This window comes from Diabrotica virgifera, chromosome 7, assembly GCF_917563875.1.
Source record: "Diabrotica virgifera virgifera chromosome 7, PGI_DIABVI_V3a".
In the NCBI taxonomy this organism is placed as follows: domain Eukaryota; kingdom Metazoa; phylum Arthropoda; class Insecta; order Coleoptera; family Chrysomelidae; genus Diabrotica; species Diabrotica virgifera.
The window spans coordinates 236284381-236309465 of NC_065449.1; the positions used below are offsets into that span (position 1 = coordinate 236284381).

Genomic DNA, 25085 nt, shown 5'->3' on the forward strand with positions numbered 1-25085 from the left:
TTAAAGAGTTGTATACACCTACAGAACCAAGTGATAATAAATATAGTATATTCCAAGAAGTTGCTACTTTACATTTTAATAAATCATTTATTAATTTAGATGAGTAAATTGTATTTTTAGAACAACCAAAAAATATATGATCTAAATCACTTTCTTCTTCACAATGCTCACATTTATCATTATCCAAAACCTGTATTTTAAATAAATGCTTTGGATAACATGCGTGCCCGAATCGTACTCTAATAATAGAAGTTATGTACTTTCTAGAAGCTCTACAAGACTTGTACCAAGGAAATTTGGGAATATCGGGCTGAATTAACGAGTATCTATTTTGATATAGCCTCTGCTGTATAAATCGAAGTCTCCGGTTTCAGTTTGAATTTCTTTCCTATATGTCCCGATGGTATAAAAAAGGCGCATCCAGTTCCATCTGTAGATTTAGACGCATCTGTATATAGAGCTATTGACTCATTGTAACTATTCGTTATGGATAAAAGAATATTTTTATTTAAATATATGTTTTCACTATAATTTGGTACAATAATATCTGTAGGAGAAAAGAAAGAAGAGTACGCGTAGTTTTTGAATAAGTCGTTTGTTTTATCTATATTTTTTAAGAGTACTATATTTTGATTATAAGCTTCACACAGTAAGGGAGATTTCTTTTTTTGCCAATATTGATTGGTTAGATCATGGCAACTTAAAGTCACTATTTTTTGGTATAGAAGAGGGTTAATTAAGTATACTTTCATTAAATATTTTTTGGACAAAAAACTTCGTCTTAGATTTAAAGGAGGTTCCAAGGCTTCCAAATATAAAGCTTGTACTGGAGTGGATCTCATAGCTCCTAGACATATTCGTAAGGCTGAATTCTGTAAAACGTTGATTTTGTTTAGTAGTGCATTACTTGCTGATCCATACAAAACACTGCCGTAATCGAAAATAGATCGTATGTAAGCTTTATAAAATAATAAACTTACTTCAACATCCGATCCCCACCAAGTTCTATTAATTGATTTAAGAAAGTTTATTCCCTTATTACACCTGTTCAACATGTCGTCAATATGTAACTTCCAGGTCAATTTTTGGTCGAGTATCATTCCAAGATATTTAATTTTATTTTTAAAAGAAAATTTATGCCCACCTAAGGTGATTGTGCTAATATTAGGAAAGTTATGTCTGGTAAATAAACAAACTTGTGATTTACTGCATGATAATTCAAAGCCATTTTCAATAAACCATTTTTTATGGAGACCATAGACACTATTCAAGTTTTCAATGGATTGCTGATATTTCTTGTGTTCTGTGTACAAACAGAAATCGTCAGCATATTGTACAACATTAAATGCAATATTGTTAATAGTGATGTTGTGTAGATCTGCTGTGTAAATGTTAAATAAAATAGGGCTCAAAACGGAGCCCTGAGGTAATCCTTTATTATTAAGTCTAGGGCCTATAAGAGTATGATTATTTTTTAAATAAATTATTCTATTTTTATACAGGTTTACAATGTTAGAAGCAAACTGTGATGGAATATTAACAAATGTAATCATTTTTTCTTGGAGAATTGAAAGAGAGACAGAGTCATAAGCACCTTCGATGTCTAAAAATAAAGCGGGCACATAACTGTTCCTGGAAAAACTGTTCTGAATGTCTACAACAAGAGTTGTTAAGGAATCTAAAGTTCCATAACCTTTTTTAAAACCATGTTGGTTAGCGGGTAAAGGATTTTGATCCCTTAGCCACCAATCCAACCTAATCTTAACCATCCGTTCGAGAGTCTTCAATATACATGATAATAATGATATCGGTCGGTAAGCTTCAGCTAATTTAGGGTCTTTCCCCGGTTTGGGAATAGGAACGACTATAATACGCTTAAAATCTATTATGCTGTTGCCTTCAATAATTATCTGGTCAAATATATTTAAAAGTAATTGTTTTGCGTTATCAGGTAAATGTTGTATCATAGGATATTTGATTGCATCGTATCCTGGTGAGGTACTAACGCGATTATCAAGGGCAAATTCTAATTCAGTTCTCGAAAAAGGTGTAAGGAGAAAATGATTCTGATCAGATGGAAGCGTTTTAGAATTAATAACATCTAACTGGTTATTTACGTAAGGTGGAGCTATTTTATCGAAAAAATCGTCTACCCATGAATTACTTAGAGGTAATGAAAAATTAACTTTTTTCCTATTCATTTTTCTTGCTTGATTCCAAATAAGACTAGATGAAGTTTGTTTATTTAATTTTGAACACCATGCAACCCAACTTTGTTTGGCCTTTAATTTCAGGAATTTTTTGACACGAGCATTTACTTCTTTGCATTTACAAAAATTTTCAGGAGAAGAATTGTTTTTATAGTTTATTATTGCCTTCTTTCTTTCTGCAACGGATTGATCACATTCCGAATCCCACCACGGAGGGGGAGTCCGTTTGCATTTAAATGGTTTATATTCAGAAATAGATTGTTTAGAAGCTTCATTAATACAGTCAATAAGGAAATTATATTTTTCTTGGGTATTTAAGGATGTGTGAGGTTTTTCGTTTAATAAGGTATCAACAAGCTGAGAGTATAATGACCAATTTGCTTTTTTAATGTTCCACTTAGTACTGGGATAAATGGTATTAGCATTAGTTCCCAAGACATCGATCACAACCTTTATAACGAAATGATTTGATCCCAAGGTATCAAGATCTACAGACCACGAAGTTTTATCAAAAAGGGATGGTGAGCAAAACGTGACATCAATCATGGAATCTGAGTTTCCTGGACTCGTTTGGCAAGTTGGTTGTCCATTATTCATTACTACATAATCTAAATTCTGAATTGTCTCCACAATTTGATGGCCTATATTATCATTTTTATATGAGCCCCACAAAGAATTATGTGCATTCATATCTCCTCCAATGATACAAGGGTGTTTTAGTTGAGAAAATAACTTATCCCAATCTTCGGTTTTGGTTTTAGTTTTTGGGCACCTATATACAGAGAGTAAACTTAAATAACTTTGTTTATAGTTGATTTTAATACCACAAGCAAGCAAGTCTTGAATATAATTTTTTTTAATTGTTATGCGCTCAAAAGGAATACCAGTTTTAATTAAAATAGCAACTCCAGAATAGCCGTCATCGCGATCTTCGCGTATCACATTATAACCTCTATAAATATATACATCCCGTTTAAACCAAGTTTCACTTATTAAAGCTATGTCAATATCTTCGGTTATTAAAAAGTTAATAAGGCTGTTTTTGTTAGCAACAGCTGATCGAGCATTCCATTGTATTATTTTGAGTTTAGATTTGTTCCTCATTAGATGAGTTATTTTTTAAAATATTATCTAGAACATTATTAATACCTTTGGCTAACAAATTCATGTCAAGTGATTTTGCCTCTTCTAAACAATTAATATTTTGAATAAAACTTGAGAAAAGAAGTACTAAGGAATCTACTAACTTATTTTTATCATTGTCTGTATTAGGAAAACTTTCCTTATTTAAGGGAGGTAAAGGTTGAGACGGTCCAAATCTGAAAGGGATGAGATATGGTGTAGGATCTTCGGAAGTTGGAGATGATACTTTTCTTTTTTTATTTGCACTATACTCAGTGCTTGATGTACTACAGCTTGGTTGGCTAAAACTTTTGGGTTTCTGTAGGTGAGGCCTCAATGGCTTGAAATAAGGAGATGTACTAACTTCAGAGGAGTTAGTTAATTTTGGAAATTCTTTGTCTGAATTTGACAATATTTCAAATCTGTTATTAGAAATAAGACCAGAAAATGATGAGTCACTCAAATTTTTTGCCTCCAAATATGAGATTTTATGTTCAATCATGATATTTTTTATTTTTTTTTTGATGTTCGAAAAAAGGACAGTTTTTAGAGATCGATATATGCTTATCAGTTTTACAGTGTATGCAATACTTTTTTGTTTCATCACATGTATGTATGTCATTTTTAATTTGTCCACATTGTATACAGTATTCCTGTGTACCTTTACACTGTCTAGAAATATGTCCATATTTGAGGCATTTATAACATTGCGTCACTTTACCCAACAATTTTTCCACTTGGAAAAATACATAATTTATCACAACATAGTTTGGCAAACAATTGCCTTCAAAAGTAATTATAACATTACGTCTAGGGACGTATTCTGTATTTCCATCCTTTTCTACTTTCCTGTGCATCCTTTTAATATCAATAATTGGTGAACTAGAGCTCATATATTTTTTCAAATAGTCAATATTATATTTGGTATCAACATCGCGTATCAGTCCTTTGATTTCCAAGAGGTGATTTGGAATGTACGCTTTTAAATTATCGTCCTTTAAGTGACTATTATTGACTAAATTGTTTGCATCAAAAATAGATTTGAGGATTACTTTAACACGGTTTCTTCCTATACTTTTAATTTGCTTAATATTATTAATCTTTAATTTTTGATGTAAAATATCTGCAACAACCATTGGATGCAAACGGGAAATATTCTGATCATTGATCTTCTCAACATAAACACAACAATTTTGAAAGTCGTAACTATTACAATTAATATTAAAAAGTTTTACCTCCCTTGTAGCAGAAGAATTTGTGGTGATAGTTCCTGTATCCATGTCTTGATTACTATCACTAATAACTTCAGCAGTATTTAGTTCGCACACTGGCGTCTTTTTTATATTCTCCCCCATCTGGGGAGAATATTTTCACTTTTGTATCACTATTCTACAATATGTAAATGTTTTTACCCACGATGAAATTTAAATGTTTTAATTGTCACAAAAACTGCGAGCTGAATGTCAATATTTAGGTACGTTTAACCATGGCCAAATTTTAAACTGTTCACACAAAAGTTAAACACCGTGAAAAGAAGCCTAGGCTGTTTAACCCATAGGACTGAAACTTCTTATCAATGATAATTAAAACCACTATAAAATTAATTTAAGTTAAACTACTAAAAAATTAATTTTTTCTGGAGCTATTTTAGATGCAACCGTATTTGACGTTTATTAATGTCAAAGTGATTAATACAATTATTGTCAACAATTTGTTAATTTTTTGACTTATTAAAATGATAGCATTATTCGTTTTATTTTATCCTTGTTTCTAATGATAATTTCACATCCACTTGTGATGAAATAGAATTAATGACTGCAACAATTTAGATATACAAGTACTACGACAAAATATTTTTTATTTGTTATAAACAATTTATAAATACTAAATGATTGAAAATCAGAAATATAAAACTGATTTATATCATTTGAAAATCTTGTGTTGCCATAAGTAACATATTATTTGCTGCAAGGATGTGACTCAGAATGAACAGATCCTGAATTGCCTTCATCCGCTGTATAAGCTCGAATGGTATAACTGAGATAGTTATAATCTTCATTTAAAATATTCACAATAGCATATTTTACATCCAATCCACCATCAGATATAACAGGTTGGCTCACACCATCATTGTTATCCAGGACCTGAAACCAAAAAAAATTGAGTTTCACAATACTACGGTTAACTGTGAAAGTTATAATCTTTTACACTTTTAGAAACACTTCTCCTTCTTTATCTTTTTTTCTTTGTCTGTATACATAACCATCAGTCAACGAAAATAAGACGAAATATATTATAAGCCGCAATAACCAAAGCAGAGACAGAATCGGTCAGAACATCACCATCGATGACTTTAACTTTGAGCGCATTAGGGACAAAAACAGTTAGAAAGATCTGAACAAGAAAATATCATACCATAGCAAACGAAGTTTTGAGACCAAAAAAAAAGACACAATAAAGAAAAAGGATTGTATGACCGATAAAATACTAGACCTTATTCAACAAAGAAGAAATTGGAAAAACAAAGACGAGATTCGATATGGAGAGATATATCGACAAATATGATACGAGGTTAAGCGAGCAAAAGAGGACTGGATGGAACAAAGATGTCGTGAAATGGAAGAACTACAAAGAAAACATGACGAGTTTAGTATACATAAAAACGGTAAAGAAATTACCTACACTCAGAGAAAAAGAACTCCTCACTTCATGAGAAACTCCAAAGGTAAAATATTCTCAACTTGGATGAAAAAAAAGGAAGAATGGACTAACAATATAAAAGAGCTCTTCCTGGATATGAGACACCACAAAGTATACGAATACTGGTCCTAGTATTTTAAATGCGGAAGTAGAGAAAGCCATCAAACAGAGCAAAAATGGGAAATCTCCAGGCTCTGACCAAATACCATCAGACTGGCTCAAACTTCTGGATGACGACAATGTCTCACAACTAACAAACATTTATAACCATATATACAAGACTGGAATGATGCCACAAATATGGTTAGAGTCTACATTTATTCCACACCCAAAAAACCTAATACATCATCATGTAAAGACTTTAGACTAATTAGTCTCATGAGTCACTCTCTCAAGCTACTTCTTAAGATAATTCTTAATAGAATCAAGCAGAAATGTGAAGCGACAATGGGAAACAAACAATTCGGTTTCAGAGAAGGATTGGGAACAAGGGAAGCTATGTTCTCAATGTTTACATTACTTCAACGATCATGGGAATTACAGAAACCAATTTACTTCTGCTTTATAGATTTTGAGAAGGCGTTTGATAGAGTTCAACATGATAGGTTGTTTGAATATCTAGAAATGATTGGAATAGATAATAAAGATCTGAGACTTTTACAACATCTATATTGGAATCAAGAAGCTTCTATTCTGGTAGACGGCAAAGAAACAGACAAAATTTGCATTCAAAGAGGTGTCAGACAGGGTTGTGTGTTATCCCCAACTTTGTTTAACGTATACTCAGAAATAATTTTTAATAAAGCCTTGGAAAGAAAATCTGGAGTTCGAATCGGGGGAGAAAGTATTAACAATATCAGATATGCAGACGACACCGCGATCGTGGCTAAAAATATCGAAGATCTTCAATTCCTTATAGATCGATTCACTAGAGAATGCTCCAATAACGGACTTAACATAAATGCAACAAAGACAAAGTTACTTGTGGTTAGTAAACAAGACGTCGGCCCTATGCAACTAATTGTCAGTAATGAACCAATAACAAAAGTTAACCATTTTAAATACCTAGGATGTTGGATAAACGAGACACTAAACCGGATGAAGAAATTAAAACTCGTATAGAAATTGCAAGAGGAGCATTTATGAAACTTAGATCTATTCTAAGCAACTCTTAGCTGAACTTACAACTAAGAATCAAGTTCCTAAAATGTTATGTGTATCCTGTATTACTATATGGATGTGAAACCTGGATCATGAAGGTTAACATGATGAACAAATTAGAAGCCTTTGAGATGTGGTCGTATCGTAGAATGCTCAGAATATCTTGGGTTTAACGCATTTCAAACAGAGAAGTCTTAAATCAATAAAGTCAAGGCGAAGGTGAGTTAACCAAGATGATAAAAAAGAGAAAACTTGAATATCTGGGGCATATAATGAGAGGTAGCAGATATAGGATGCTGCAGTTAATATTCAATGGAAATATCGACGGAAAAAGAGGAATTGGTCTGAAGAAATATTCATGGCTCCAAAACCTTCGTCAATGGACTGGCTTATCAGCAGATAAATTGTTACATACCGCACAAGATCGAGAACAGTATCGGCAAATTGTTATGGAAGCTACCCACGCATAAAAATTTGGGCACGGTACCTAAAGAAGAAGAAGCGTCAGGGAATTTAAGTATCTTGGAACAAAAATAACTGAAGATATTAAGGGATTACAAGAAATAAACAGAAGGATACAGGTCGGCAACATATGTCTATTTGCCCTCCAAAACCTTATAAAATCGAAACAACTAACAAGACGTACGAAGATACAAGTGTATAAAACAATCATACGACCATTGAGATGTATGGAAGCGAAACGTGGACGATAACAAAGGCAAACGAAGAGAGACTACGTGTTTGGGAAAGAAAAATTCTAAGGAAGATGAAGGGGCCTGTGCTGGATGAAGCATCAGGACAATATAGAATAAGAACTAAAAAAGAGCTCGAAAAACTTTATCCAGACGCCAACATCATAAAAAAATAAAGTCCAGAAGACTCCAATGGGCAGGACACCTCAGAAGACATTCTGACCAAAGAACAATAAGACAGGTGTGGAAGGAAGTCCCAACTGGAAGACTGGAAGAAGACCACGCGGACGCCCTCGACTCCGGTGGCGAGATAATAATAATATAATAGGAGACCTGAAAACTATGGTCGTGGGGATCTGGAGAGAGGTTGCTCAAAACATAGAACAGTGGAGGCATATTGTCGAGTCGGCTAAAACCCACGAAGGGTTTTTTAATGTTGTTCTGAAGCTATTTCCTTGTGGCATTTTAATAATTACGTATTTTTTATGGGAAATAAGCCACAATTTTACTAAAAAATGAATTTATTAACGTTTCGAAGCCCAAATCGGGTTTCGTTGTCAGAATACAAAATACTATTGTATTTTGTATTTTGACAACGAAACCCGATTTGGGCTTCGAAACGTTAATAAATTCATTTTTTAGTAAAATTGTGGCTTATTTCCCATAAAAAACCACGAAGGGTTGTAACGCCACGGAGTAAGTAAGTAAGTATAACTATTAGTTTTGCAATATTATGTCTAAAGAAATTTTTTAAATTGTTTTGGTAGTCTTTCCACTGATCGTCTTCCTATTGGAGCTTCTTGGACCTTACTTATTGGTCTTCTTTACTTCTTCTTCTTCTTCTTAAAGTGCCTATCCGTTTCGGATGTTGGCGATCATCATGGCTATCTTGACTTTGTTTACCACAGCGCGGAACAGTTCAGTCGTAGTCGTGTTATACCACTTTCGTAAATTTTGAAGCCAGGAAATGCGTCTTCTTCCCGGTCCACTTTTACCATTTACCTTCCCTTGGAGAATCAGTTGTAGAAGGCCGTAACGTTCTTGATTTTTCATTACATGTCCTAGATATTCTAATTTTTTTGTTTTGATGGTAATCGGAATTTCACACTCTTTCCCCATTCTGCGCAGGACTTCCATATTAGTAATTCGGTCAACCCAGGATATACGTAAGATGCGCCTATAACACCACATTTCGAAAGCTTCGAGCCGATTCATACACATGCAACAGTTAGTGTCCACGCTTCCATTCCGAAGACAGAGCTGTGAATATGTAGTATTTCAACAGACGGTATTTTGTTTTTAATGATTTGTCTCGCCTGTTGAAAATGTGTCTCATTCTAACGTATGCTGCTTTCGCTTTTATTATTCGCTGTTTAATTTCTGTTAAGTGGTCCCATTGGCTATTTAAATTCGTGCCCAGATATGTATATTTCTCAACTCTTTCGATATTTTGTTGGTTGATTGTAAGTTGAGCGTTTAGTATTGGTTTTTTACTAATTGTCATAAATTTGGTCTTTTTTAGGTTTAGAGCTAGTCCGAATCTGTTGCTGACTTCTGTTATACGATTTGTTAATATCTATAATGCCAGGTTGCACCAACAGATCTTAAGCTTAAGTCGAGAATATCATTAGAATTAATATAATATAATTATAATATATTACAATAAGAATACCACAACATAATAATAGATATAATTGATAATAAGGTAAGAATCTAAAATTATGGTGCAACGTAGTGATACTCAAGGAGGCCCTATCTATAACTAGAGCTTATCTAAGCTGGAGCTTAAGATCTGTTGGTGCAACCAGGCATAAATCATTCAGTTTATCGGCAAAAACTATGGTGTCATCTGCATATCTAATGTTATTCAACCATTCACCATTTATTAATACTCCCTTCGCACAACCGTCTAAAGCTTCCTAAAATACCCATTCAGAGTAAGTATTGAATAGTAGTGGAAATAAAATGCAGCCCTGTCGTCCTCCTCGTTCTATTGCAATTTTATCAGTCAACTGGTCTTCTATTTTGATTTTGGCCATTTGATTGTAACTTCGTCTTCTTTACTATTGACTATAAATTATTAATGAATATAGCTGTCGCTCTGCTTATATCAGCATTCAATTCTATGCTTCTCTTTCTTCTCCGTCGTATTTCTATACTTCTAACTCTGTTTAATCGTGCCTTGTCATAATTTTTTAAGGGTTTCAATATCTTTTGTCACGGACAACAGCAAAAGAGTTCACGTTACGATCCCTATCGAGGCTGGCAACAGGTCGCGAATTCTGATAATGGTAGGGGAGCCCAAGCGGGGATTTTTGCAGTTACTCGAGCGCGTCAGATTATCATATGGGGAGAAACGTGGTACCCTGCAGATGTACCTCTGCCATATATTGGCTCTTAACACAGGGGAGTTCGTTTAGGGGGGCCCGAAAAAAAAAATCTATCCTTAAAAATACTCGAAATTGTCAGATTAAGATAAGGTAAGTTAAGTACATGCAAAACAGTGTATATTTAAAAAATCTGACGATTTGAGCGGGGCGTAAGGGAATTGGTGAGTCACAAAGTTTCACAATAAAAAGGCGAATATTTCGCGAAATGAAAGTCAGATCGAAAAACTAAAAACTACACGTTCAATATTTTTCAAAAATCTATCGATAGATACCAAACACGACCCCTCGCAGAGAGGGGTGGGGGGTAAATTTTAAATTTTAAATACAAATCCCGCGATATTTAGTAAAATAAACATCAGATCGAAAAACTGCAAAATACACTTATTTAATATTTTTGAAAAATATATCGAATGGTACCAAACGCGACCCCCCACGGAGGTGGGGTGGGGGGTTACTTTAAAATCTTAAATGGGAGCCCCCATTTTTTATTGCAGATTTGAATTCTCTGCATAAAAATAAGCAACTTTTATTCGAAACATTTTTTCGAATTATGGATAGTTGGCGCTATATTCGGAAAAAACGATTAATGGAAATGGAAAATTAAATTAAAAAATGGCAAGCGCCCGCTAAAATGGAAAATTTTACTTAACTTTTTTTGGTTTTAGGACCTAATGATCACAATCCAATAGGTCCCCAAAGCGCTCGAGTGACTGCACATTTAGCATACTTTGCTCCCCTACCATAAACAACGAACTACAACTATAATTAAAATGTCATTCGAAATGTTATTACATATAGTAAATTTAATTGTAACGAAAAAATTTATATTTATTGCGACACAATTGTATTGGTAGAAGAGCCCAAGCGGGGATTTTTGCAGTTACTCGAGCGCGTCAAATTATCACACGAGGAGAAACCTTGTACCCTGTAAATATACCTCTACCATTTATTGCCTCTTAATACAGGGGAATTCGTTTAGAGGAGTCCGAAAAAAAAAATCTATCCTTAGAAAAACTCAAAATCGTCATATTAAGATAAGGTAAGTTAAGTACACTGAACATTAAACTATCAGACAGGAAAATAAACGAATGGATCCGTAACAAAACAAAAGTGAAAGATGTCTCTACCCAAGTAGCAAAGCTTAAATGGAAGTTCGCCGGACACACCCTACGGCAGAAGGATGAAAGATGGACTAAGATGATTATACATTGGAGACCGTGGAACCACAAACGAAAAAGGGGAAGGCCACAGATGCGATGGTCAGATGACCTGAAGAAACACACTGGGTCAAATGCAAATTGCCCAAGATAGAGAGGCATGGAAGAAGGAAGAGGAGGCCTATATCCAAGGATGGATGTTTATTGCTGTTTAGATAGATAGAAGTTAAGTACATACAAAACAGGGTATATTTTAAAAATTTGACGATTTGAGCGGGGTGTAAGGAAATGCATGAGTCACAAATATTCACAAATTAAAGCGAATATTTCACGAACTGAACGTCAGATCGAAAAACTAGAATATAAGTGTTTAATATTCTTCAAAAATTTATCGAATGATACCAAACACGATCCCCACGAAGAGGGGCAGGGGTAAATTTAAAATTTTAAATACGCACCCTGCGATTTTTTGCGAAATAAACATCAGATCGAAAAAACGAAAAATACACGTATCCAATATTTTTGATAAATCTATCGAATGACACCAAACACGAGCCCCCAGGGAGATAGGATGGGGGATTACTTTAAAATCTTAAATGGGACCCCCAAATTTTTATTGCAGGTTTGGATTAATTACGTAAAAAATAAGTAACTTTTATTCGACACATTTTTTCGAATTATGAAGAGCTGGCGTTAGAATCGGAAAAAACGATTGTTGGAAATGGAAAATTAAATTAAAAAATGAAAAGTCCTCCACTTTATGAAAAACTTAACTTAACTTTTTTTTTAACTTTAAAAAGGGGTTAACCCTGTAGTTGCCTCTATACCTTCGATATAACAACGTGGAATGAAGTAAACACTTCTGTTGTATGTGTAGGCATATGAATTTGTTAAAATTCTTAAAATTTATTCACAAGGGAGTACAAGTACAAAACACTTTCGATCAAACTGACCATCATCAGTGTAAATCTGGAAATAAGTGAACCACTAAGATTAAAAAGCAAAAGGCTGAAATTTTTACAGTTGAAAAAAATTTAAAAAATGCGGTTACTTACGTCCAGAGTACAAGTAATTCTAACTAGCCACTGCAATAGGTGTAAAAACCTCTAAATTGCATTATTGTTAGTAGTCACACTATATTAAAAAGTAGTCGACATTAAGTCGATGACTTAAGGTTTTAAAGATCACATGTGAATGTATTTCATCCTTGCTCGAAAATTGCGCAAGGTACTTTTGTTCTAGTGAGAGCTTAACGACCAACTAGTTATTAGACAGTTTGGTGCCAGAAATGTAACACGAGATGTCAAAGGAAGGTAGGTAGATTTTTCATCTGTCATCCGAAAAATTAAAAAAAAAAGAAAATTAATATTTAATTTTAATTGCTAGGTATATTGAAATACGCAGGTATTAAAAAGTTTATTGTGAGTTCTAATTTGTAAATAAAGGTCAATGAGTTGTAATACATTCATTAGTATTACTGAAATTGGAAGCAAAAATCTGCTCATACATTATGTGACGCCATAATTGTTTTTCAAAATTAAGTGAGTGGAAAAAAAGTAAAGTTGTGATATTGTGATGAATGAATACTGTTGAAATTGTCTAAAAGTATTTAAAAACAAATTATATTTTAATGGAGTAATAATATGTTGAGTAAGAAACTATTGTAATTGAATACATGGTTGGTTGCATGTGTTTCAGGGGACTAATTAATAGAATAAGAAAATACTATTAATGTCTGTAATTTGTGTGAAGTATAGAATGGAATAAGAACTGATATTAAATGAGGAAAATGTAGTTGAAAGAGATGTAAGTGTCTTAACCAAAAATTTTTTCTTGATTGTAGAGGCCTGAATGTTAAAAGTTTGCTACATGTTGAACTATTGAAATACCAAATACCATTTGTTTTTAAATACTTTTAGACAATTTCAACAATATTCATTCATCACAATATCACAACTTTACTTAACTAAATTTAATTTTGCCACTCAATTAATTTTGAAAAACAGTTTTTGACGTCACATAATGTATGAGCAGACTTTTCTTCCAATTTCAGTTTGTACTAATGAATGTATTACAACTCATTAACCTTTATTTACAAATTAGAACTCACAATAAACTTTTTAAGACCTGCACATTTCAATATACCAATTAAAATTAAATATTAATTCTCTTTGTTAAAAATTTTTCGGATGATAGATGAAAAATCCACCTACCTTCCCTTGACATCTCGGCTTACATTTCTGGCACCAAACTCTAATAACTAGTTGGTCGTTAACGTCTCACTAGAACACAAGTACAGTTGAGTCCGCGAGTCTTTACCAGTGCGTCATTAATACCTGACGGGATAAAACACATACTTTTTATCTAGCATCATTCTCTTCCACGCATGAAACTCATGACAAACCAGCTGCCGTTTGTTAATAAGTAAAAACACATGTTATTTTTATGAACCATCTAGACTCAGTGCATTGAAAAGAGATAGGTACAAAAAAGACGATTTGGTATGTTTTGATATTTTAAGCACAATTTGTTTGACGTTTCTGCTTTGTTTACTTTCGTGGCTGTCAGTCAGTTGAATTTTTTGTGGTTTTTGTCGAATTTTTGCGTTTTGAAGTTTCTTTATATTACACAAACAGTTGTTTTCACAACTAATTTTATATTGGGCTTTGAAATTTTAAGGTAAATATTTATATTTTGGCAATTAATATTTAAAACATACAAAGCTATTCTTTTTCTCATGATCATCTTTCAGTGCGTCACAGTTTTTCAATTTCTTTCTAACGCATTAAATTGTATGTGGCAGAAAAAAAGGCACGTCCGTGATTACAGATATTTACAACAATTATTCTAGTTATTCTAGTTGTCAATATAATTGTTGTAATTTAATTTTTTTTAATTAGATAATAATTTTACAAATATAATCTATATAATTTATAAGACTATACAAATCAAAGAAAATACCATTTTATAAATGCAAGAAACACATTTTATTTGTTTTTATTCCAAATTGAAAATAAAATGTGACAACTGTCAGATTTAACTAAAATGTCATGTTAGAATAAATGTCATAAATGTGTATTATCACAGACTTACCCTTTTTCCTATCATTTGTTACGCACTGAAAAATGCTCATGAAAAGGACAATAACGTCATTCACACAGTAAAGAAATGGTTGTGTTTAGATTTCCATCAAAGTGAAGAAAATAACAAAAATAAAATATGTGATTGAATTTTTTTATAAATTGTTTATTTATTTATCAATCAATAATAATAAAATAATAATTTAATAAGCTACTTCAAATGTAGCTGTAATTCTGCACAAAAATTTTGAAGCAAAACTTACATTTGACGTTCTATATATTTGATAACGTCTCAAATTTTATAATAGAACCCGTAATCGAAACAGTGGCCACTTTCTGTCAGTTGTTGTTGCGTGAAATAGATTTCCGACTTATTTCGTATGCTTTAAATGATGACGCACGGGTAAGGACTCGCGGACTCAACTGTACCTTGTGCAATTTTCGAGCAAGGATGAAATACATTTACATGTGATCTTCAAAATTTTAAGACATCGACTCAATGTCGACTACTTTTTAATATAGAATGTAACAATAATGTAATTTAGAGGTTTTTACACCTACTGAAGTGGCTAGTTACAATTACTTGTAGACTGGACGTAAGTAACCGCATTTTCTTAATTTTTTTTAACTGTCAAAATTTCGCCCTTTTGCTTTTTAATCTTAGTGGTTCATTTATTTCCAGGTTTACACTGATGATGGTCAGTTTGACCTAAAGCATTTTGTACTTGCACTCCCTTGTAGATAAATTTTAAGAATTTTAATAAATTCATATGCCTACATACAACAGAAGTGTTTATTTCATTCCACGTTGTTAACTTTTTTTGGTTTAAGGCCCTACTTTTCACAACCCAATAGATTTCCATAACGCTCGACTAACTGCAAATTTAGCATACTTTATTATCCCCTACTGTATTATCTATTTACAAATTTTTTAATTCTTATATACAGAAAATACATACTAACACACAGGCACGTCATGGGCGAATCAAGAAAATAGACATCTGGAATTCTAGCCACGATGGAACTTCCCTGCATTGGAGTATTGATAGTGTTTTCATATACCAAATTTTTCCTAAAAAAATACAAAAAAGTTAAAATTAGACTAATGTAACATATTATATAAAGACAACAAAAATATTCAAGCACAGGATGTCAATAAACGCAAAAATGAAATTAAATAAACTTCTGAAACATGTGAACTAAAATATTATAGTGCAGCCACTCAAGGTGGATATGAGCTATTACCTTCAGTTTCATTGAACTTCCACAGATTTTTATGAAAATTGGTGAGTGGTTAGAGGATACCTCAAGGAACAAAGGTGACACAGTGTCAACTTGCGCTTTTATCTTGGGGGTGGATGCCACCCCTCCTCGGGGGTGAAAATAATTTAATAAAAACAACTCCACAAACCGATAGAGGAATTCATTCTGTGTAAAATCTTTTGACCTGATCAACGGGAAAGTACTGCAGCAATTGACATGCAAAGGTCTGAAAATGATAACGCAAGTATTTAATGCAATATTTAGGCTAGGTTACTACCCAGAACAATGGAAAGTTGCTCAAATTATTCTCATACCTAAGCCAGGGAAAAATAAGACTCACGTGACTTCATACAGACCAATAAGCCTGCTACCTGTTCTATCAAAAATTTTGGAAAAACTTCTCCTTAAACAATTATCCCCAGTTATAGAAGAAAGGAAACTAATTCCCCAACACCAATTTGGGTTCAGAACACAACACGGAACGATAGAACAGGTACATAGACTGGTAAAACACATCAGAAGTGATCTAGAAAATAAAAGGTATTGTTCTGCTGCATTCCTGGACATTGGTCAGGCCTTCGACAAGGTATGGCATGCTGGTATGCTCTTTAAACTAAAGAAAAACCTTCCTCATCCTTTTTATCAAATCCTAAAAAACTATATTTCCAACCGACATTTCCTAGTCAAGCAGGATAATGAATACACAAGCCTAAGACCAATAAAAGCCGGAGTACCACAAGGAAGTGTCTTGGGACCGATATTGTACTTGCTCTACACTGCTGACCTACCCATAAGTAACAAAACAACGTGTGCAACTTTTGCTGATGACACTGCTGTACTAGCCTTTCACCATGATCCAAATACAGCATCCAGAACCCTTCAGAAAGACCTTAATAATATACAAATATGGCTTAAAAAATGGAAGATAAAGGCGAATGAGAGTAAATCCATCCATGTAACCTTCACCATGAGAAGACAAACATGTCCATCTGTAACACTAAATGAAACTCAACTCCCACAAACCGATACTGTCAAGTACCTAGGAATCCATCTTGATAGGAGATTAACTTGGCAAAAACACATTTTTACAAAAAGAAAACAACTAGGAATAAAATTTCGAGAAATGTACTGGATCATCGGTCGTAAATCTCAACTATCACTTGAAAACAAACTGCTGATATATAAAACTATATTAAAACCAGTGTGGACTTATGGTATCCAACTTTGGGGGACAGCCAGTCAAACTAACCTAGAAATATTGCAGAGATTCCAGAACAAAGTCCTTAGAACAATGCTGAATGCCCCTTGGTACGTGCCAAACTATGTGATAGAGCAAGACCTCAATGTGCCATCCATAAAAACAGTAATAACGGAATATTACAAAAAATATTCCAAGAGACTAGAATCTCATCCAAATGAGTTAGCCAGCAACCTTGCTGATGACCACAATGATGTACGACGCCTGAAGAGATTCAAAGTAGTGGATCTAGCAAGAAGATTCGAATAATCTGTGATAACTAAACTTATTTTAATTTGTTTTAATTTAATTTATGTAAAGAGGGTGATCACTGGATCTCCCTCTACAGGTCAAAATTTTCAATTTTTGTCAAATAATTTACCTATTGTTCTCAGTTGAGGACAGATTGTAAATATTACAACATTAAATAAAAAAAAAAAAATCTTTTATATCAAGTTTTCAAAATAAATAAATACTTTTTGAGTTATTAAAGATCAAAGATTTGAATTTTTTGTGGAACATGTTTTAAAACGGATTTTCATAAATTACTCAAAAATTGTAAGTTTTTACAAAAAACTTATAATTACCAAAATTGAAGAAAATAATATAGAAAATAACATTATTGTCCGAAAAATTTTTTAATATTAATTTGAAGTGAGTTATAGATAATTCAATGTATATTTTTTCGGCGAGTACTCAAATCTAAGTATTCAAGCTTAAGTAAATGTTAACGATGCATTTATAACATACTTACTACATATTTGTTGAAGTACTCCGAAATATCTATCAAATGAGCTGCTTAAGAAGTTGATAGCATTAAAATTTATTCTCCAATAACTTTCAAAATTTATGTTACAAAAATATTTCAAAAAATTTTTTTTAGAATAACTCCGTTAATTTTTAAAACCATTTGAAAGGCAATTTCAATGGTTTTAAAGTAGTATTAATTTAAATCTTTTAAATCCCTTAATTTTTTTAAGTAAAAGGCTAAAGGGCTCCTGTTACATGCTTCTCGCCGTAAAATTAATGTTTTAAAAGTTTGTATCTCGGTTATTCTTTATCTTATAAAATACAAAAAACATTAAACCATTTATTAAAGGAAAATGTAAAGTTGGTATTTAAATTTTGACTAAGGTTAGAGCAAGTTGGTTATACTTAAAAACTGGACGCTAGCTGAGCCACCAAAGAAAACTATTCGGATAAAAACCCTTTAAATATAACATGGATGCGTTAAAAGTGCATACTTTAATAAAATGCCTTATGATGGTCACATGGCAACTAGGATAATGCCCTAAGGTAATGTATTGAATTTCCCAACACCTGGATCCAAATTGAGTTGTTTACATTTCACTGACTTAATGGCAACTAAATGCAAAATGAGTGATGGTTCTGAAAGGTGTCAAAAAACAAACCGACAACGTGACGTAGAAGTTACCCTTTATTACCACAGCCAACTAATTGTAATAAAAGATTTTTAAAAAATTTTCAACAGCAATAACAAACATCAACAAAGTTGTGGCTATAATTACATTTAAGTACCTTGATTATGGAAGATGTAGATAGAGTATAAAATTCTTCTTCTTCTTCTTCTTGTACTTGTTGTAGATCTGTCGATCTGTTAATTCCGACGTTGAAGTATTTCTTGAGAGGTAGACTGCCAGCTACCTCTCCATCTTTTTGGTCGTCTTCATGTTAAAGAACATATTATATATACAAAGGATTTCCACAGTTTTCACTGTATCCCTTCACTCAACCGTTCTCTTCAGCTCTTTCTGTCTTGCCAGTCCCCCCCCCTGTAGATTTCTTCTCTCAGTTGCTTCGTCTACTTCATCTCTGAAGGATCTTCGGGGTCTGCCTCTTTTCCTTTTTCCTATCGGGCTCCACTCTGTTATTCGATTTATCCACCGATTTTGGTCTGATGTTCATACCAGGTTAATCTCTTCTGTTCGATGTATTCTATTATGTCTGAGTTCACTCCCATTCTTCTCTTAATCTCTATGTGTTTTATTTTATCTCTCCTTGTTACTCTACAGCTTCTCCTTAGGAATTCCATCTCTGTCGCTCTTATTTTATTTTTGGTTTTCTTATTTATTGTCCAATTTTCACACCCATAAATGAGAATACTTCTTGTCATGGTATTACATATTCTTCTTTTTGTTTTTATGCTGCTGTTCTTATCCCACAGTATCAGGTTCAATTTTCGTATGCAGTCTCTTGTTTGTCCTAGTCTATTTTTTATATCTTCCTCAGTTGTTGCTTTGTTTGATATTATAAAACCTAAATGCTTGTACTTATCTGTTCCTCTGATTTGTTTACCTTCGTCTATTTCCAGTTGTTTTATTTCTGTATTCTCCGTTGTTAGGTATTCAGTTTTCTTTAGGTTTATTTCCATCCCATTCTTTGTATATTCCTGTTCCAGTTTCCCATAAAACTGAGGTCATCTTCGTCTTGTGCGATCACTATTTGGTCGTCAGAAAAACTTAGGGTATATAGATACTCATTCCTTACTGGTATACCCATTCCTTCGCACTTTCTTTTCCATGGTTTCAGTGTCTTTTCCAGGAATATTTTAAATAGGGTAGGGGATGTGGAGCAGCCCTGTAGTGGTCCCTTTGTCGTCTTAAATGGACTGCATATTGGATTGCCCATTCTGATAGCTACTGTGTTATTTTTGTAGAGTGCCTTTACTGCTTTTATTAATCTTCGTGGGATTTCGATATCTTCCATTGCTTCCCATAGCTTGGTTCTAGGTATCGAGTCATACGGCTTCTTAAGGTCTACAAATGCCAGATGGACGGATCTATTTTTTGCCATTCGTTTTTCTATTAGTTGTTCGACCGTATAGATATGAACCAAGCATGCTTTCCCCGCTGTGAATCCTGCCTGGTCTTCTCCGATTTTATCCTGTATATATATTTCTAATTTTTCCTTTAAGTAACGTTTACACGTATCCAGTAACTGGCGCCAGTCTCACTGGAATGCGAGTGCTTGACTAAGACAGCGCTGGATGGGTTCGTTTACACGTATCCAGTAACTGGCCCCAATCTCACTGGCACTCTTATTAAAAATCCTAATACTGCCACTGAAACTACAGGTACGACAGCGCCAGCGACTGGAACGCTGTGTTTACACGTGTCTACACCAACTGGCACGGCATGAAAAATAGACCAGCTTTCTATTCGAGACAGCGCTGGACTGGAACAAAAAAGCGTTTACATGATGCCACTACCATGCCAGCACTGTCGTTCCAGTGCGACTGGCGCCAGTTACTGGATACATGTAAACCTGCCTTTATGGTCTTTCGATACAGTCTGCCTATAGATGATATTATGCTGATTCCTCGATAGTTTTCGCAGTTTTTTCTATTTCCTTTCTTATATATTGATGTCATAAATATACGCTTGAGTATATTCTGCCGGTAAGTCTTCTCCATTCAGTGCTCTCTCAAACATTTTGTGTATCATGCGGAATAGTTAAAGAACATCTGGGACCAAATAATTAAGTGGAAAATATTTTTGCTAAGATGTTTTATTTATATGAATAGGTTGATGATTGTGGTTCCTATTCAAAATTGAAGTAAGTCCAACTGTGTTGATGAAAATTTAATTTACTATGAATTTAAAGGGGGGTTGTTGGTTTAATTGTACTAATTGGCAGAGTAAATTAGAGAGTCTACAGTATATGGAAGTCTGATATCAAAGTAGTGTTGAAATTAAGATAAGTAGTATAAGTCACAGGAGGAAACTGATATTATTATGATATAATGAAATGTAAGTTAATTGGTTATAGGTAAAGTCGGGTCCATAGATATTTCGTCCGTCGGCAAATTCAAACAGGTAACATTTGTATGTTATGAAATTCGAGTAAACCGATGTCCCTTTGATAAGGCACACGCCGGTATTTTTACAACCGGGTTACTCATCGTAAATCAATCAGTTTAACACTTGAAAATGTCTACTTGGACATTAGTACAATTATAATTGTTGGACGATTATATTTAGATGAAATATTAAGCAATAGAATTGAAACTTTTTTTTATTTTAAGGGCAAAAAATCAAGTTCACTAGAGTAACGTGATTCAAAATTATTCTGCAGATTATATTTGAAGTAATATTTGATTAAAAAATCTCATTTTTGGTGGTAAAAATATATAAAATACATATATTAATTTGTCTCGACTAAAAGTGATAAAAGATGGTCTGGAGTTATATTTTTGTTTGAATTTACCGACGGACGATAGATGGTGTCAACTTTAGCTGAGTGTTGAAATTGGAAGTGAAGACAGAATATTAATGAACTAATAACCTGGGCAAAAGTATAAGAGAATGTTTTTGAATTAGGGATTTTTTACCCAAGTTATTGAGTAGAATTAAAAAGGTTTAAAATTGGATGGATGTATGAAGGTGTTTTGGAAAAAGCTCATTATTGGTAAAAAATAGTAGGTAATAAATAATGAATAATATATGGTTTAAATAATTGATGGATTCGACCGTTACTTGATGGAAGTTCATTTTATCTCATAATAAAACACTGAAAAACGTTTGTTTTTCTATACTTCCACAAAATTTATTACAACTATGTTATTACTACAGCTGTTTCGGCAAAGTGCCTTTCTCAAGTGATATATTTTACAATGTGTTTGCCTTTTTAAGTCTTTAACTGAAGAGGTTGAGGAGTGGGGAGCTGTTTGTCTCGAGTTGGTCATTCAGAATTATATCTGTATTTTTCAATTTATTAATTTCCATTGATTCTAAAAGTGATAGGTTAAGGCCTTTATTTTGAATATGTAGAATTTGAAACTCTTCATTGAAAGAATGATTATGATCTAGAAGGTGAAGTGCGTATGTAGAAGTGTCTGTTTTTCTATTGTTGAAAGCCCTTTTGTGTTTTGCTATCCGTTTGTCAAAAGTTCTGCCAGTTTGACCGATGTAAGTTTTCGGACAGTCACCACAAGTTAGTTTGACACACCACTCTGTAGTTGCTTTCTCTTTCGGCTTTTATTGTTTTTAATATGTTTGCTTAAGTTGCTGTTAGTTCTGAAAGCTGGTGTTATTCCTTTCTTTTTTATGTACATAACAACAACTAACAACATGTACATAAAAAAGAAAGGAATAACACCAGCTTTCAGAACTAACAACAACTTAAGCAAATATATTAAAAACAATAAAAGCCGAAAGAGAAAGCAACTACAGAGTGATGTGTACAAACTAACTTGTGGTGACTGTCCGAAAACTTACATCGGTCAAACTGGCAGAACTTTTGACAAACGGATAGCAGAACACAAAAGGGCTTTCAACAATAGAAAAACAGACACTTCTACATACGCACTTCACCTTCTAGATCATAATCATTCTTTCAATGAAGAGTTTCAAATTCTACATATTCAAAATAAAGGCCTTAAGCTATCACTTTTAGAATCGATGGAAATTAATAAATTGAAAAATACAGATATAATTCTGAATGACCAACTCGAGACAAACAGCTCCCCACTCCTCAACCTCTTCAGTAAAAGACTTAAAAAGGCAAACACATTGTAAAATATATCACTTGAGAAAGGCACTTTGCCGAAACAGCTGTAGTAATAACATAGTTGTAATACATTTTGTGGAAGTATAGAAAAACAAACGTTTTTCAGTGTTTTATTGTGAGAATATATGGTTTGATATCAGAATTGTTTACTGTATTGAAGTGTGATAAGAAATATTAGATGTTTATTCATAACTATAAAATACAATGGAAGGTAAAAAGCATAAAATATCCTTTTCACAAACGGAAAGGGAAGAAGCGAGGGAAAATAACTGCTTTGCTTGAGAGAACTGAAGAACCCATTGATTATTTTCAATTATTTATTATCTGAGGATTATTTGGAAAAGAAGAAGTTCGACCAATGTGTGCTTACAGTCATGACTTACAGCGCCCAGACCACAGCAACCAAGCTTATAGTGGCACAAAGAAGAATGGAACGGTCACTACTTGAACTGACTCTCAGAGACAGGGTGAGCAACGAGGAAATCAGAAGAATGACATACGTCACAGATAGAGCAAGTAGCATGGCTGAAGTGGAATTTGGCGGGCTACGTAGCCAGAATAAAGAACGGGAGGTAGGCTAAAAAAAATTTAGAGTATGGAGACCACGAACAGACAGAAGAAGTAGAGATAGACCAACTACAAAGGGTTGCTGGAAATTGCACGTCGTGCAGGCTTGACGGGGTCGATTTTGGCAACTTAACCTTAAACTACACGCGCTGGCGTATTTTGTACGCCAGATATAAGAATTCTACTGCAAGTATATTTAGAAATTTAATTTTTGACCTTGTTTATCTCTCTAACCTATCACTGGAATGTGCTTTACAATTTGGTTTTAGTTTCGTTATAATCGGCGTTCTGGGAAGATCGTAATTTACAGTTTATTATTTGTTGTTTCCGGTGATGGACAATATACGCCACGATTATATTAATATAAGTAGTAATATAAGTACATATCTCAATTGTTTTTTAGTCATTATGACACAAAATATATTTTTCTTTATAAACAATATAAAAAATCACATTTCAAAAAATTTTTCATTAGTAATTTTATTTATCATGGAATCCAGTTATTCCATGATTCCAGTTATAAATCCCAATTGGCTTACTGAGAAGGAACTCCAAGTATTCACTGATGCCGAATAAGGTTTATAACAAACAACTAAGGGTATTTTTTCAAAAAAAAAATAAAGAAATCCGCTGTTTTTTAGTGTATTTCCTTGTGGCTTATAAAGTACGCCACGCGTGTAGTTATGTTATAACTTGATGTGCGGGTAGTTAAAGGTTAAAGAAGATATCAAAGGGCAGATATTTTGCTAGATGCGTCCCCCAATTTATTTGATATACAAGGAAAAGTTCAATATTCAAAACATAAGTCAACAGTTTTTGTAATACATGCCCACCTGCTCGTAAAACATTTCTATGTTTTGAAAATATGGATACCTAATCCAAATAACTGAATATGTTTTAATCAGCTATTTGCCATTGTATCCACCCAATTGTGTATATGTGATAATTAACATGTTAATCTTAAGTGCCACTTAACCTGTCAAAAGAGTCATAGTTACTAATGCTCCAAGGGCGTCTTAGGGTACATAGGGTCCTGTGTGGAAAAGTTTGCGTGGTTTGAGTGGATCAAATTAAAGAATTACAGATTGATTATATTTCTCTCATTCAATAGCCGGTATGATTAAAAATATTATTAACCATATTTTAGGCTACTATGATCTGTATTTAAAGCAAGAGGAGTAATTCAAATTTACTGCGCTTTAATGCTTGCTTGTAATTGGACCAACGTCAGACAAGTTTACTTCTCTGTTATGAAATTTTGACACTAATGACATTTATGAAATTTTGACACTCCTGGCATTTCATTGGTTAAGTTATATCTGTCTTTTTCTGTCTTTCTTGCATTATTCCTTTACTTTTTAGATTTTTAGTCTGCTTTTATATAAAAAACAGTGGTTTTTAGAACCCTTTAGCGACGTGTTAGTATAATAATATAATATGTACGGATTATCGTCGAAGGCGGATATGATCAACAAAAAAAGAACATGTATTTGGTGATTTTTTAGTTACTTTCTTGGGTGTGAATCTGTCTTTTTAGTTTACTCCTGGTTTAAAAACAAACCATAATTATCAAAATTTCTTCAAAATTTAGTTTAAATATCATAATTTTGAACTCTGTTATTTATTTATCCGTTCAATTAAAAAAGAAAATGTATTTGAAAATATTGGATAACTATTACCTACTTAGTAGTTCAAAGGTTATTTTATAGAACCTTTAATAATAAAATCTTACTATTTCTAATATGGAGTAAACATATTATCAAAAATACTTATCAGAAATACTTACGCCTGCCCAGGATGTGGACACAATATTAAATCTTTTCCTTGTGCATTTTCCAAAAACACGAAAGCAGTAACAAAAAACAATCCCACTTTTGTCAACATTTTGTAGTGAAATTAGGAAAATTTCGAAATACGTTTATATTTTAAGGTGTATTAAGATAATAACTTTACAGGTCCGTACGAGCCTGCATTGTG

At 33.2% G+C, this 25085-nt stretch overlaps 1 protein-coding gene across 2 annotated transcripts; it reads right to left on the reverse strand.

The window, feature by feature from the left end:
• Positions 1-5173: 5173 nt before the first annotated feature.
• LOC114325743 (uncharacterized) lies at positions 5174-25043 on the reverse strand. 2 transcript variants are annotated; one of them, XM_028273876.2, is made up of 3 exons: positions 24895-25043; positions 15476-15584; positions 5174-5476 (listed from the first exon to the last, which is right to left on the reverse strand). In XM_028273876.2, the coding sequence occupies exons 1-3, from the start codon at positions 24990-24992 to the stop codon at positions 5291-5293; spliced, it is 393 nt and encodes a 130-aa protein (XP_028129677.2). In that variant the 5' UTR covers positions 24993-25043; the 3' UTR covers positions 5174-5290. The 2 variants fall into 2 exon arrangements, with proteins under 2 accessions (XP_028129677.2, XP_028129678.1); XM_028273877.2 differs by having other exon boundaries at positions 15472-15584.
• Between the last annotated feature and the right edge of the window lie 42 nt (positions 25044-25085).